This window comes from Grammomys surdaster, unplaced genomic scaffold (genome assembly GCF_004785775.1).
Source record: "Grammomys surdaster isolate TR1022 unplaced genomic scaffold, NIH_TR_1.0 126906, whole genome shotgun sequence".
Classification (NCBI taxonomy): domain Eukaryota; kingdom Metazoa; phylum Chordata; class Mammalia; order Rodentia; family Muridae; genus Grammomys; species Grammomys surdaster.
Genome location: NW_021621692.1, coordinates 2,841,916 through 2,855,042, shown reverse-complemented (window position 1 = coordinate 2,855,042; position 13,127 = coordinate 2,841,916). Strand labels below are relative to the sequence as shown.

Here is a 13,127-nt window from a genome sequence, read left to right as displayed (position 1 = left end):
GAACATATTTTGGGTGAAAAAACAGTTCTGAAGACCAAACCCAGAACTTACACCTGGTCCACAATGTTGTCACTGATCAACACCCCCAGCCTGAGTTTCAAAGTTAAGATCTTTTATGTAGCTAAGTCACAGAAAAGCAATATATTTTTAAGCATAGAGCCATTTTTATAAACAAATATCCAGTGACAAAATAAATTGTACTTTCCAATTCTAAAGACATAGTAGAGAGGTGGGGATATGGCTCAATGGATAGATTGCTTCTTGCAAGTGTCAGGACTTGTGTGTATGTGTCCAATATTCACTTAAATGCTGGGTGATCGTAACTTCTCTGGATTAGAGATAGATGTCCCCTAGGCTAGCTGGCTAGCTGGACTGGCAGACCAACAAGATCTGCATTCAAGTGAGAGATGTAGACTCCATTAATAAACTGAAGAGTTATTAAGAAAGACAACTAATTTCCTCCTCTGACACCCCCATGTACATACATACACTCACACCAAATAAAGATGTATCCTAAAGTATGGATGAAGTTCAGAGCATAGGATAATTTAAGATAGTGTGAACACTTGCACTGTTTCTGTAAGAAGAATGTCATTCATATTGACTTGTTTTGATAAGCAGATGAATGCCTTGTTCTTGCAATGTTAACCATTCTATCCTGTACACATCTGTAGAAGGCTATTTGCCTTTTACTTCTGATACTAGCATTTGGTATTTCTAAGTTAAGTCATCTCTCTTTCCCCTAGCCTTTTCTTCATTTTGCCATCTTCCTAGTTATTCTTCGATGTCTGGAAAGGAAGCTTGGAATGAAAACACTGAGCATGGATCCCGTCTTTAGGTTTGGAGAAATCACATGGTTTTGTGTTCTTTATTGAACAATTATGTATAAAGGTAGCATACAAATTCTCATGGGTATCTTGTCCATGAAGTTTTAATAAAGAGACAGCTATGGAAATTATAAATATGATTATCAGAACATGGGTTCTGGGCCTTAAAGATAATTGTTGTAACCATGCTCAAAACAGGTCCAACACACAGGAAATCCATGTCTTCATCTGCCACTGTGTGCAAGGGAGGGCCAAGAATTACCACATGTAGCAAGCTTAGTTCTAAAGAAAGCAGCTTTGTGGCCTGGAGAGCTGAGGGAACACAGTCAACCTAGAGAGAACCACCGAATTAAAAGTTGGGGAGGGTTATGGCAGAAACAATAACTCTCTTGCTGCTAGAGTGAGGAACCTGTCCCATGTGTCCTGGGCATTTTCTATTAACCTGTAACAGAAAAGGAAATGAGTTTAGGTATCCAGGGAGCTTGAAAGTAAGTGTGCTCTATTCAAACAAGGCTTAAGAACTCAACCAGAAGCATATTAGTCCTTCTGAGTCTTCACTAACTTTTAGATTCTACATTTGACAATCACCATTTGTATGTAAGAGTGAGGTGGCTGAATGGATAAAGGTACCTGACACCAAGACTGACGACCTGAGTTCAATCCCCAGGTCCTACATCATGGAAGGAGAGAAAAAAAAAGAAAACTCTTGAAAGTTGTTATCACCTGACACACACATGAAACAAACAATTAGATATATGTAAAAAAGAAACAAAAACCCAGAAAAAGAAACTTTGCTTGACTGGGACTTTCTAGTTTTGCCACTGTGAATTCAGGTCTCAAAGCCCATCTGTTCTAGTGGATTGAGAATAGCTGGCCAGTTTACTCTCATACCAGTGCCGTTTGGTTTTAGAATGTTGGATAGAAGAATCAAGCTTTGACACATCACCTATCACCACAATGAAGAAGGGAGGGAGGGAAGAGAACCTAAATTAATTATCTTGTCATAAATGTGTGACCTGGAATGGAGACACGAGGGTTCCTCTGATATCCGAAAGTAGAGGCTGTGCCTATCCACATAGCTAGAGCTGATTTAGAACATTCAGGTCCATCACTCTAAAAACAATTTTGACAATATCCATACTTTGTATTATTTTATTCTCAGAATACTTATTCCTTAAAATATGATGTTATTTTTTTGCTAATCTATTAATATGAAGCTGTATGTTGAGGTAAAAAAAATAATGTCTTCATAATAAAGAGAATTGCCTATAGCCAAGAAGCAATGTCTCCTCTACTTAGTGACTTTTGACTAATTTTTGGAGTGAGAGAGTAATTTGTATTCTGACAAAAGATGGATGTTCTAAGACTTATTGTTCATCCAGTCTACTCTGATATATATATATAAAAAATAGAGGACAGAACCGGACCCCGACGATAAGTTAATAATAGATATCTTTGTCTATAGAATTTCATCTAGAAGTGACCGTGTATTTAACAATCCAGAAGAACCAGAAGGGGAAGATGAAGATGTGAGTCTGGAAAGAGTGTGGACAGCAAATGCTTTGACTTCAGCGGACTTCCGGGAGGTAAGCTTTGTAAAACAGCTCAGAGCAGAAGTGTCTTAACCTGTTTGCAGATAAGGAACATGCTCAAGAGTTCCACTTTAAAATGAAGAACACCTTCAACTGCTTCATATGAAATGAGCACTTTTCCTGAATACATAGTGATAAAGGAATCATTGAACAGTCATTGACCTGCTCTCATGCAAAGGGACAAGCGACTCCAATCTTCAGTACATTTGTTTTCTTGGTAAAAAAAAAAAAAATCTTACTGCACTTGGTCTTGCTTGAAAACGTGAGGTGTTAAGGTATTCCGTCTGACCATTTCATTCATGATTATATTTCCTCAGGCCAGCTCTGTGAGCATTGATAACAGATGATTGTAGGCCAGTTCACAGGAGCTGAACTCATTTTTGTCTGGTTAAAAGGTGAAAGTGTAGCGAGATATGTGAAATATGAAGTCAGACTTCAAATTGGCAGCTACAATTTTTATTGTTAGAAGTAGTCATCAGTGACAATTTTGGCTGTCCCTACATGCAGCCAACACAGGAGAATGTAAGTTTACCAAGCTTTCTGGGTTCCTCAAATAGTATGCAAGTTTCTTTATTTAGTATTTTATAACGGAACACCCCCTCAGGATGTCCCAGTAGGGTTTTTTTTTTTTTATTTCTTGAATTGGAAACTATAGTGCTTGGGGTTCTTTAAACACTAGTGAGTATATTTAACTACTGGATTTCCTTGTGACCATTACATTCTGAATGACTATGATACAGTGGAAATTGGAATGCCATTTTGGGGTTCTTAGACTAATTACTAAAATAATTTAAAACTGGGCTCAAATGGAAACTTAAGGACATTTCTATTACATTTTTAATGAAAACCCTCATGGCTGGCAAGCTGCAAAACCACAGCAGGTACACAGAAGAGGGAAGCCCTTTGAAGCTTCCATGGAGATAAGACACATGGTAGATTAGCAGCCATATTGCAGAGAGGGAGGGATGCTTTAGCAAAAGAACAAGGAAACTCGACATGTTGGGAGGAAAGCTTAGTGTTAAGTTAAAAAATGCATGCTTAAAAAGAGATAGAAGGAAGAAACAGAGAAATTCTACTTTCCTGAACAATTCATAAATTATGGCAGGTTTAGGACCCTTACACAGCTTCAACCTGTGAGCTCCTATAATAAGGTTAAGGATTCTGGAGTGTGTCAGGGGAGTACAGTTCTCATTAAAGAACTAATTGTTAGACCCATCTCATTAGCATGGCTTAAGATGAGCCCATCTTCTCAAAAATAATAGGCCCTTGGCCAAGTGAAAGAACCTAGCTCAACCAGGGTGTTGAGGGATTCTATTCTCTTGACAATAAGATATTTTACCTTATAAATGCACACCACTTGCAGTATCACGATGTTCTGCAGGAGACAGCACAGTATATAGCACAATAAGGGAAATGACTAGAACCTGATCAAACGGAAGATGATAGGGTTAATTATATTAGTTTCTGTTTTAATGTAATTTTTTGGAGTCGAATTTTTTTCCTTCAATGAACCAATGAAAGCTACCAAAGTGTGAAATTGAGACTCTTTGAAGGATAACAATTTATCCTTAAATGTAAGACAACAACACAATTATATTATTTTGAAATATTATTAAAGCCAAAATTAAAGGGTTCTGGGTAAAATTTACAATGGCAGATGTGTCTCAAAAATTTTTAAATATTACTAAAACATAAGAAAATTATGTCTTGCTATGCTCTCATATTAGTGCAAAGAAAGTTCTGGGAATTCAGAGTATCTATTTATTGGACATCAATAAAATTACATAGATTTTAGGTTTACTACCTAAGAATAACTAGAAGCACCAAGGCCAAGTCATGTTGGTTTTGAGATTCTACTTACAGATTTATGCTTACAATGACCATTCACTGGCATGACTTGTTCGAAGAAGCCAGCCATCATTGCCAGCTGCCTTCGCAAGGAGTACAAGGAAAAGAAGAAATGCTTCGTTCTTAAGAGCAAGAAGAAGAAGATAGCCACAAGAAACATCTCTTTTTGCGTTCGAAAAGGTTGGACACTGGTTCTGGCTCAGGAACACCCTCCAAACTTAAGTGTCCCTGTCCTTCAGTTAGCCTGCTCAGAAGCTATGCTATTTCTTCTTTTCCCAGTAGAGTGACTGTTGACAGTTTCTTTCTGAACAGAAATGATTTTCCCTTTGAGTTGGGGCACAGTCACAAAGTTGTGAAAATCACAAGCATTCTTTGTCACTAAAGCATTTAAAATACACTCTTCCTATTAAATCAGTGCAGCTGCTCCCCTAATCAGTATTGTTTACCAGGGAACTGACCTACATTCTGCTATTCCAACCTGATATCTTGACTACAGTTTAAGCGAATTCTTGCCAACTTTTGATTCTCTCTGTCTGACACAGTACGACTTAGACATTCCTCATACTATGACTCTGGGCAGGTGGCTGAAACTCAAGAGTTTCTATTCCTTTTCAGTGTTGTCACAGCTGTGACCATCTCTATGCCATCATATAGTTTTATTTAATTAATATATATTAATTGTACAGGTTAATGGGATTCACCCCGACATTTTCATACATGCAAATGTGCTATACTGCTCATATCCAGCCACCCAGCTTCTCCCTGGTCCTCCACTCCCTGACTTGTCCACCATCTATCCAGTATCAAGTAGCCCCTCCTTGGCTTTCACTCCATCTTTTGTTTATTTCCTTCATTTCCAAGTGTCTTCATTTTCTTCCTCAACTATTCTGTAATTTTCATTATAAAGATTTTTTTTCATCCACTTACTTATATTTATTGCTATATGCCTAATTTTGTATACTCGTGAATGGTTTCTCTCTCAGTCTGTTCATACTGATGCCACTTGGGGCTAGAGAGATGGTTCAGTGGTTAAGACCAGTTGCTCCCACAGAGAACTTGCATTTGGTTACAAGTATTCACATGGGAGCTCATCATCATCACCAGTAACTCCAGTTCAGAGGGATCTGATACCCTCTTCTGACCTTGGCTGCTACCTGGGACTCATGTGATACACGGGCCTAGATGCAGACAAAACACTCATACAAACAAAGTAAATTAAAAAATTTAATGTGAAAAGAAAAGCTGCCTATTTTGTATGCTGGCTTCCTAACCTGCCACTGTGATCTTTCTGTGGCCTTTAAAAGATTTTCTATGTGTAGAATCTTATTATTGGCTAACAGGGATGATTCAATAGTCTACTTTTTTGTCCATGTATTTTTTCTTTCTTATATATTAGCTGTGGTTGACAGTTTTAGTACTGTATGAAATAGGAGTGATATAAGGAGACACCCAATCCTTTTCTTTACATTAGAGCCAAGTTTTAAATTTTCTTCATGAACTGAGATGTTTACTAAGGGTTTGTAATATGTAGTATTTTATTATGCCTGAGCACGATCCTTTTAAAGATTTATTTTGTGTTAACTTATGCATACATTGTGTGTGGGCCTGCATACTTGTGAGAGCAGATGCTTCCAGACCTAGGTTGAGCACCAGGTCTCCAGGAGGTGGAGATTAAGGGGTTTTGAGATGCCTGTTATGGGTTCTAAGAACCAATTTTAGATCCTCTACAAGATGTCTTGCCCTGCGTAGTTCTATGCCAATTTTATTCATGTCCTTTCACATAACATGGCAATCAAAATATAAAATCATATTTAAGGTCCATCGAAAAGCATTTGTCACACAGAGTAACCTGTAATAGTCACTATCATTACTAACTTGTCTTCTTTTTCTCAGGGGAGGTTTTAGGATTACTGGGACATAATGGAGCTGGTAAAAGTACATCCATTAAGATGATAACTGGAGAAACCAAGCCAAGTGCTGGACAGGTAGGTAGACGGGAGATAGTATTTTCTCCAACAAAACTTTGATACAACCTGAGAAATGTTGTTCATCAATGTTTTAAAAATATTATACTGAGTTATAAAATCTCACTTTAAGTGGTACAGATACTAACCATTCAATTGGGATGCTTATAAATATTTTGATAATTTTGTGTGTATGAAATTCATTTTATTATATTCAGATCCCTTTAGCTTTTGTCTTCTCCCTCCCTCTCACATTAAGACACTTTTTGTTCTCCAAAACCTTCCCTCCTACTTCATGTCTCTTGGTGACCCATTAAACTTCATTAGGGTTGCTTGCATGAGTGTGGTATGAGCAACTTATCAGTAGCCATACCACTGAGGAAAACAACCTAGCTGCTATTAATGACCAGTAATCGCTAGGGCCTCCTGAGCTTCCCCACCATCTAAAATGAAATGTTGTCAGGTATAATCATATAGAAGTCTTGTGTACATAACTGCAGCTGCTATAAATTCATGAGTGTGAAGCCCGTGTCAAATTCAGGAGTTCATGGAACACCACCTCCATTCTTTGCCTTTTATATTCTTTTTGCTTCTTTTGTTTCAGTGTTCCCTGAACCTTGGGAAGAGCGACAAAGATATTCTATTAGTTCTGAGCACTTCAGAATCACTTATTGTCCATACCACTTATGAAACTCATCCCATTGTGAAAGGAACCTTCTTTGACCATGACTGAGAACAGCTCTGATCTCTGACTGTAAACCTAATCACTTAGCAGGCTTCCAAGAATGCTTTGAAACTATCCTTTTCCAACAAGTGTGTTGAGAAGGAATGTTATTCATCTTTGGTACATTAATTATGAAAATATTAACAGATTCTGTTTACTGGACGACATAATCCACTTATTATAATTTTAAATGGCCTTTACAATTTCAGCATGCTACTGCTCATTTTTATGAAGTGCTATTATCAATTCATAAATCTTGGAACTCATACAGTTGTATTAAAAGCTTTTTTTGGACATATCCAATAAGGTGCTTCTTAGAGTAGCAGAAGGTAGAGAAGCTTGTGTCTAAAGTTTAGCTGCTTGCCAGATTGTCACTTGCCTTAGAAGCAAAATGGCCAGGCACACGAAATTCATACTTATTCAGGAGAGGTGACGCCAGGGAATAGAGACAGGTCATTTTCTGTCACCACATTTACAGGGCAGAGATACTTTAGAAAATGGCTGGGGGAAGGGCAGATGTCTGTGTAACTGTGCGAGAAAAGAGTGTTGTTAATCAAGCTAGAGAGGGAGAAGAGAGAAGGAACATCACTGTCAAACATTCCACAGTGTAGGGAGAAGAAACTCACATACACAATACCTCTGAAGCCATGGTGGAGCAGAAAGTCAGAAGCGGGTCTGTGTGGTATTCATGGCACAGCCTACCCTAGCTGGACTCCTCAACTCTACCTACTGATGCCTTCCTTGCCACTTGTCACCTAGCTTTAACTACTTACATGACTATCCTGCTCTGTGACTGGCATGTCATCTCTGGCCTGTCTTGCAGGTGGCTTCAAGAGTTGCCTTTTATGTCTTCTTTCAACATCTGTCCCTGTGCCCTTCTTCATTCTGCACAATGCTACTTCTGTCCTCTGAGTCTGGCCAAGAATACATAAACTTCACCCTTCGCCAGGCCTTTGTTCCTGGTCTTTGCTCTTCTATGAATGAGTTTCTCCTAGCCCTATCCACAGCTAATACCTTTTTCTCCTCTCCTGACATGGCAATTTGGCAGAATAATTATCTAGATGAGGTAAAAGGAAATCCATTTCAATACATTTAACTAGTTTTGTCTCAATGGTCTAGAGTCTGACCTTGAAAGGTTTTTTTTTTTTTTTGGTCATATTTAAGAATAGTACAATTTTGAGAAAAAATTTTCTTACAATTATTACAATAAAGATTAAGGCTGGCTATATAAAATAATAAAATTGTAATGTTAGACAGTTACAGTAAGATATTTTTACTATAATGTAAATATATTCTGGGACCTCAGCCATAATGTTAAGATGCATAAGTCTGGCATAGTTCTTTTTTCTTTTTTTTTAATACACGATTAGCTAGGGAGAAATTCTGTCACATCCCTGGGACTTGCTGTTGAGCCTTCTTTGCCTACTTGGTGAGTTCCAGACCAATGACAGGCCTGTCTCAAAAACCAAAGTAGAGTCTGAGGAGATAGCTCAGTTGGAAAAGGGCTTGATGTGCAAATATCTTGTGTGAGGTAGAGGGTTGGGGCTGACACTTCAGGTGCTACTGTTATCTCCACACACACTGTGGCATGCATGGGCCCACACTCACAGACTCTCAAGCAAGCATATGTATGAAACCTAAAGCATTAATTGACCTTTTACAAGCTTTCAAATGGCATTATAACCGGACATCTTCATGAGGTACAGTGCAGACCTTTGGATATGCTTCCAGTGTGGAAGGATTAAATTATATCACTTATGTGCATGCTCATTACAGTCACTATTCTGTGCAGTAAATGCTAGAGCTCACTCTGCCTGTCTAAATGAAACTACTGATTTGGCTTGATCCCCCTTTTTCTTGTATGCCCCTTCTTCTATCCTCCCCTGTTCATCATTCTGCTTTTTTATACTTTTGGTTGTGAGCCTGTGAACCTCCACTTTAAGAGCTAAGCCTGTGAGCTTTCCCTTTAAGGGCAGAGCCTGTGAGCCTCTCCTTTAAGGGCTGAGCCATGCCTCCAGTCCTGTCATTCTACTTTCTATAGCTTCAAGTTTAACTTATTTAAATGGTGAACATGAGTATATTAATGAAGTCAGGAATTGTCTGTCTTCTGTGCTTGCTTTATTTCACATTCCACATTGTCAAGGTTAGTCTTCCTGACACAGACCTAGACATACTGAGGAAAAGGGACTCTCAACCAAGGAATTGACACCATCAGATTGTACTATGGGCACATCTGTGGGCATCTTCTTGATTGCTAATTTATGTAGAAAGGCATGGACCACTGTGGGAAGTACCACATTTGGGCAGGTGAGTCTGGGCTATATAAGAAATGTAACTGAGCAAGCAAGGGAAACCTAAGCAGTAAGCAGCATCCCTCCATGGTTTCTGCTTCAGTTCCTGCTTTCAGGCTCCTGTACTAAGTTCCTGCCTTGACTTCCATAGAGAATGGACTATGATCTGGAAAAGTAAGCCCAAATAAATCCATTCTTCCTCAAGCTGCTTTTGGTCAGAGTTTTATCACAGCAATACAAACAAAACATCTCATATTTCCTAGGTCCATCCATGTTATTACAGACAAAAGGAGACCTTCTCATCTTAAAAGGCTGAATAGTATCATGTTGTGGTTTTATCACCACATTGAAAACCCATTAATCCTGTAATGGACATTTGGTTGACTTTATCTTCTCTATTAGAAATAGGAACACAGGACTGAAAAGGTCATTTTGATTAAAAAAGCAAAGCAAAGAAAAGGAGCTTTCAATCCCTTTGACAACATACCAGGTAATAGACTTTTCCAGTCATACCTCAGCCATGTCCTTCCCACCTCCACAGGAGACATCATGCCATTTTCCATAACTGACTATACTAATATGCACTTGCATCAACTATGGACAACAGTTCCATTTTCTCCTGATCATTTAACGTCCATCCTCCTTTTTTGATAGTAGCCTTTCTACAGATGTGAAGTGATATCTCACTGGTTATTTGTACCTACATGCTCACACATGTGCATGTGTGAGCATTCGTGAAGAGCCAACAGGTGAATGTTGGACGTCTTCCTCAGTCATCCTCTTTTTTTATCTGAGATTGTCTTCCAATGAATCTGGGTTTACTCATTTACACTGATCAGCTGGTCATCAAGTCCCAGGGATTTTTCTGTCACTGTCAACCCAGCTTTGGGATCATAGGTGTTAACACTGCTGCATCTGTAATGTGGATGATAGGATGGGTCCTCATGCTTATGCGGCAAGCACTTTAACCATTTCTCCAGCCACTTGACATGGTTTTTATTTGCATTTCCCCCTGGATCATTCTTTAATACAAAGTAATATGGAACTTTTGGACTCTTGAGTCTGTGCACTTGTTCTTGGAATGAATCCTTCTGCCTTTCTGAGATTGTCACTGAAGCCTGTCACAAAAGTACTTTGGGCAATAATACATCTTTTGAGCCCTGACAGTGACCATTTATCCATAGGTACTGATGAAAGGGAACAGCACAGGGGGCACCCCAGGGTTCCTGGGGTACTGTCCTCAGGAAAATGCTCTCTGGCACAACTTGACTGTGAGGGAACACCTGGAGATATTCGCAGCCATAAAGGGCATGAGAAAAAGTGATGTTAACATGGCCATTGCAAGGTACATGGGGTCTACATGTATTTGCTTCTGTACCCAAGTGATGGGGAGAGTCTAGAGGAGGCCACTTTCACAGTAAATGTGGGATAAGAGGTCCTATTGATTGACTAGGTGGGGTAGAGTAAACTTCAAAGTCTCTTCATTTTAAAGATGGAGGGGAAATGGTTAGTATTCAATAGTAAATAATTGAGTTACTTTAAATATACCTAAACTGCAGAAGAATTTGAACACTGTACTAACAATTTAAAAACAAGAAAATGCATCTCTCTTGGCCACAGAGATCGCATCCTTTGTTACCCTGATCCTGTTGAATGTTTCAGTACATTTCTTGAGCTACCTTCCTGGGCTCCACTCCTCCATCTTGGCCTGGCTCAATGTCCCACCCTCCCATCATCTCCACCTTGGAGAGGACGGTGATGTTCTGCAGTCTCTCTTCAGGTTGGGAGATGCACTTACGCTGCAGGACCAGCTGAAGTCTCCTGTGAAGACCCTGTCAGAGGGAGTGAAGAGAAAGGTATAGGCAGGGCTTGGGGGAAGGGCTTTGAGAGTACCTCAGCGGCCACACTTGAGGTGATGCCACATGGGCTGTCCCTCTTGTTGCAGCTGTGCTTTGTGCTGAGCATCTTGGGGAACCCTTCTGTGGTACTTCTAGATGAGCCATCCACTGGAATGGACCCTGAAGGGCAGCAACAAATGTGGTGAGGAACTATTGCTGTCATGGCTGCATCACAGCTGGTGGGGAGTTCATGAATTGTGTTAATGTTATTAGATTAACAGAAATAAGTATGGCCAATACCATCCACATCCTTAAAAACCGTTATTTTGCGCTGAAACTTACAAAGGTTTATTGATGGTTCACAGTGGAGTTCAGAGAATTGAATCTTTGTTCAGTCTCATAAACAGCCCCTCTCTACTCAGAATGTGTGTGCTCAAGCATCCTTCTTCTAAGTGTCTTCTCATGACAGCTCTGCCATGTCATCACTGTTTCTCTAGCAACCGACATGACAGTCCTCTTCCTCCGTGCATCCATCTTGCTTGGTCTACATTGATTATTCCTCATGTCTGCCACATGGCATTTCCTCTCTCCTATGCCCAGAAGACTTGGAGGACTTCTATTCATCACAGTTCTCTCTTGACAATAGGCAGGCCATCCAGGCCACCTTTGCAAACACAGAGAGGGGTGCTCTCCTGACCACCCATTACATGGCAGAGGCAGAGGCTGTGTGTGACCAAGTGGCCATCATGGTGTCTGGGAGGCTGAGGTGGGTTCCTTTATTCATCCCACACCTGTCCACTCTGTGATAATCAGATGAAACAAATTTGCTTTTTAAGCAAATCAGCATTCGTGGCTAAGACTAGGAGTTGCCACTTCCCTATTTAAGAGTGAGGAGACTCTGAGTTGGGTGACCGAGTAGCGATCTCCACATTCTCACAGGCACCATTCCCACATTAGTCTTGTGCTTTTGTAATTCCTATTCTTGACCCAGATGTATTGGATCCATTCAACATCTAAAGAGCAAATTTGGCAAAGAATATCTCCTGGAGATGAAAGTGAAGACTCCCACACAGGTGGAGCCCCTCAATATGGAGATCATGAGGCTTTTCCCCCAGGCTGCTCGACAGGAAAGGTAAGCACAGTTTCGGGGCAATGCATGTCATGTGTGTCTGTCGGTCGGTCTGTCTGTCTGCCCATGAGCACATGTATAATAGACACATAAGCTCCCACACATGTGCTTGTGCACGTACACACACACACACACACAGGCTATAGGCCACAAATCAACGTCTCTTGCCTCCATTATCATCCTCTATCTTATCATTTGAGACAGTGTCACAATGTCTTTCATTGAGCCTAAGCTAAGCATTTTGCTACACAGGCTTGCCAGCAAGCTCTCGAAATAAGCCTGTTTCTGCCCAAGCTCTCTCCTACCCCTAACCAGTGCAGGGATTACAGGCTCACTTAGTCACATCCAGTTTCTGTGAGTTCTGAGTTAAAAACTTAAGTCTTCCTCATGCTTGCATGGCAGGCACTATCCTGGCTGAGTCATCTCCCCAGCCCACAGCTCCTGTTTTTGATCTAGCAAAGTACATCCACTTTCCCCTGGGATTTGTTTGGCTTGGTAGACACTGTGGTTCATGTTTACACTGTAAGAAAACCTCAAAGAGGTCACTGAACTATGGGTACTGTTCAAAGTCTACTAGAGAACAGAAGGCTGGTATAAATCTGAGGTCATATGGGTGTGGCCCAATTATGTGGCAGGTTTTGTCTAGGTCTAGGTGTATCTAGTTCTTATACTGATCTTTAAAAGAAAGAACCATTTTAAGCAAATAGACATAGCTGGGTAAGACCTAGAGTTGCTTCATGTTCTTACTTAACAGAGAAAAGACCCTGATTTGGGTGTGGTGATGCAGCGGTGACGTAAACATGGTCACTGGTACCCTTCCCACATTTGTCTTGTGCCTTTGTAATTCCTACTCTTGCTCCAGATATATTGGATCAACCCAACACCTAAAGAGCAAATTTGTCAAAGAATATCTC

The 13,127-nt window shown here is 40.1% G+C and overlaps 1 protein-coding gene across 1 annotated transcript in view; it reads left to right on the top strand.

Moving 5' to 3' along the window:
* The window catches only part of LOC114615558 (ATP-binding cassette sub-family A member 8-A-like), a 136,190-nt gene that overhangs the window by 45,232 nt on the left and 77,831 nt on the right, over positions 1-13,127 (top strand). Inside the window, exons 28-36 of the mRNA XM_028761241.1 lie at positions 747-838; positions 2,293-2,413; positions 4,327-4,447; positions 6,161-6,252; positions 10,431-10,591; positions 11,027-11,102; positions 11,192-11,286; positions 11,731-11,850; positions 12,076-12,216. Coding sequence (XP_028617074.1) covers positions 747-838; positions 2,293-2,413; positions 4,327-4,447; positions 6,161-6,252; positions 10,431-10,591; positions 11,027-11,102; positions 11,192-11,286; positions 11,731-11,850; positions 12,076-12,216 — 1,019 coding nt within the window. The remainder of the gene's footprint in view (positions 1-746; positions 839-2,292; positions 2,414-4,326; positions 4,448-6,160; positions 6,253-10,430; positions 10,592-11,026; positions 11,103-11,191; positions 11,287-11,730; positions 11,851-12,075; positions 12,217-13,127) is intronic.